This window comes from Rutidosis leptorrhynchoides, chromosome 9, assembly GCF_046630445.1.
Source record: "Rutidosis leptorrhynchoides isolate AG116_Rl617_1_P2 chromosome 9, CSIRO_AGI_Rlap_v1, whole genome shotgun sequence".
Classification (NCBI taxonomy): domain Eukaryota; kingdom Viridiplantae; phylum Streptophyta; class Magnoliopsida; order Asterales; family Asteraceae; genus Rutidosis; species Rutidosis leptorrhynchoides.
The window spans coordinates 344141572-344144071 of record NC_092341.1 but is presented as its reverse complement, the minus strand read 5'-3'; the positions used below and the strand labels follow the sequence as shown (position 1 = coordinate 344144071).

The window sequence follows — 2500 nt, the reverse complement described above, 5'->3', positions numbered from 1 at the left end:
TATCCACAATAATCTATACACATACACAATCTATCTCTATACCTCCTTCATTGTTCTCCGCATAAACCCTCATCAAAACCCCCAAAAACTAAAATCAAGCTAATCATACAACGAAATGTCTCTTTCAAAACCCTCACTCATCAACCACCTTAAATTGCTCATCAAATCGCACCACCCTCAGCTCCGGCCAGCCGTCCTGTCCATACGGCATCTCTCATTCGCTACACCGGAAGACGCCGCAGCGGAACGCCGCCGCCGTAAACGCCGTCTCCGTATCGAGCCACCACTAAACGCTCTCCGTTCCAACACTCAGTCACAACCTCGTCCTTCTCAAAACCCTAACCCTAACCCTAACGCCCCCAAAATCCCCGAACACGTCTCTGTTCTCACCGGCAACCGTCTCAATCTCCACAACCGAATATTAAAATTAATTCGTGAAAATGATTTACAAGAAGCTGTGCTGTTAACACGCCACTCTGTTTATTCAAACTGTAAACCGACTATTTTCACATGTAACGCCGTTATGACGGCGTGTCTCCGGCAGTCGAAATACGCCGAGCTATTAAACCTTCATCGGTTTATCACACAAGCTGCGATCGCGGCAAATGTAGTTACTTATAATCTCGTGATTAATACTTATATGGATTGCAGGAAAACAGATACTGCAATGGAACATTATAAGCAGATGACTGAGAATGCACCTTTTGATCCTAATCCGACGACGTATAGGATTATTATAAAAGGGCTTGTTGATAATGGTAAGCTGGAGAAAGGTCTGGAAATAAAGGATGAGATGTTATCGAAAGATTTCGAAGCTGATCCGCTCGTTTATAGTTATCTGATGTCTGGAAAAGCAAAGGAGGGTGATCATGATGGCGTTTTTACGCTGTATGAAGAATTGAAGGAGAAATTAGGGGGTTTTGTAGAAGATGGTGTTGTTTATGGGAGTGTTATGAAAGGGTATTTTTTGAAGGGGATGGAGAAAGAAGCTATGGATTGTTATGAGGAGGTTTTGGGGGATGATTCAAAGGTTAAAATGAGTGCAGTTGCGTTTAATTCGATACTGGATGCCCTGTTCAAAAATGGGAAATTTGATGATGCCTTGAAGCTGTTCGATAAAATGCTTGAACTGCATAACCCGCCCAGAGTGTTGACAGTGAATTTAGGGAGTTATAATGTGATGGTGGATGGGTATTGTGCTGAGAATAGGTTTGATGATGCTATCAACGTTTTCAATAGTATGGGTGAAAAACGATGTTCTCCTGATACACTTTCGTATAATAATTTGATTGAACAGTTGTGTGAAAATGGGTTGTTGGGTAAAGCGGAAGAGCTTTATAATGGTATGAGTGAGAAAGGGGTGAGTCCTGATGAATATACGTTTGTTGTGTTGATGGATACTTGTTTTAAAGAAAACCGTCCTGATGCTGCTGCTGCTTATTATAAGACAATGATTGAGGCGAAATTGAGGCCGAATTTGGGAGTTTATAATCGGTTAATGGAGGAGTTGGTTAAAGTTGGGATGATTGATGAGGCAAAATCGTTTTTTGATATGATGTGGCCAAAGCTGAGAATGGATGATGATAGTTACAAGTTTATTATGAAAGCATTGTTTGATATTAAGAAACATGATGAAGTTCTTGAAATTATTGGTAAAATGTTGAGGGAGGATCCTTTGGATTTTTCAGATGAGTTGCAGGAGTTTGTTAGGGAGGAGTTAAGGAAAGAAGATAGGGAGGACGATTTGGTAAATTTAATGGCGGACGTTGAAAGGGAAAAAGCTGAGGCTGCTGAGAAAGCAGCTGAAGAAGCGGAAAGAGCGAAAGAGAGTGCACGAGCTGCCGTTTCTTCGTTGTTGCCGGGTAAGTTGTTTGGTGATAAGGATGATGCAGAGAATGATAAAGAGACTGATGACGAGTCTGGTGGTGGGGTCGTTGCTGACATGGTGGATGGTGATGGTGATGGTGGTGGTGAGGTGAAAGAGAGTGATGTGGCTAGTGAGCAGGTAAATGCATAATTATGTTTATGTTAGTTTTATGGGTTATGGAATTTATTTATGATTTGAACAAATGATATGCTTATTTAGTTTTTGATATTATGTTATTACATCTAATCATGAAAATGATGATATGGTTATTGAAATGTACTGAGGCTGTTTGGATTTGTGATTCTGAATAGATAATCATCTAAAAATAAACAGACTGATACTTTTTGGATTTGTTTCTTCCGTTTGAAGCTGTAATACTTGATGGTTTGATGATTTGAAACATCAGTACACTAAAATTTATGATCAATATGTTGCAGCTGTAAATAGTTGATTCCCCAGTAATCATATGGTAAAGTCAGCCTGTTTATGTAGAATCCGATTTGTAGGCTGTTTTAATACCCAGATCTATAAACTTTATTATGTGTGTGATGATTTGTATCCATTCTTACTTTCTTAGATGGGAATGAACCAACCAATAAGGCGAAAAATTAATACGGTGTAGTTTGGGTAACG

General features: G+C 39.7%; 1 protein-coding gene across 1 annotated transcript; it reads left to right on the top strand.

The window, feature by feature from the left end:
• LOC139866153 (pentatricopeptide repeat-containing protein At3g49240, mitochondrial-like) lies at positions 1-2222 on the top strand. The gene has a single exon (XM_071854295.1). The coding sequence runs from the start codon at positions 116-118 to the stop codon at positions 2015-2017; it is 1902 nt and encodes a 633-aa protein (XP_071710396.1). The 5' UTR covers positions 1-115; the 3' UTR covers positions 2018-2222.
• The last annotated feature ends 278 nt before the right edge of the window (positions 2223-2500 follow it).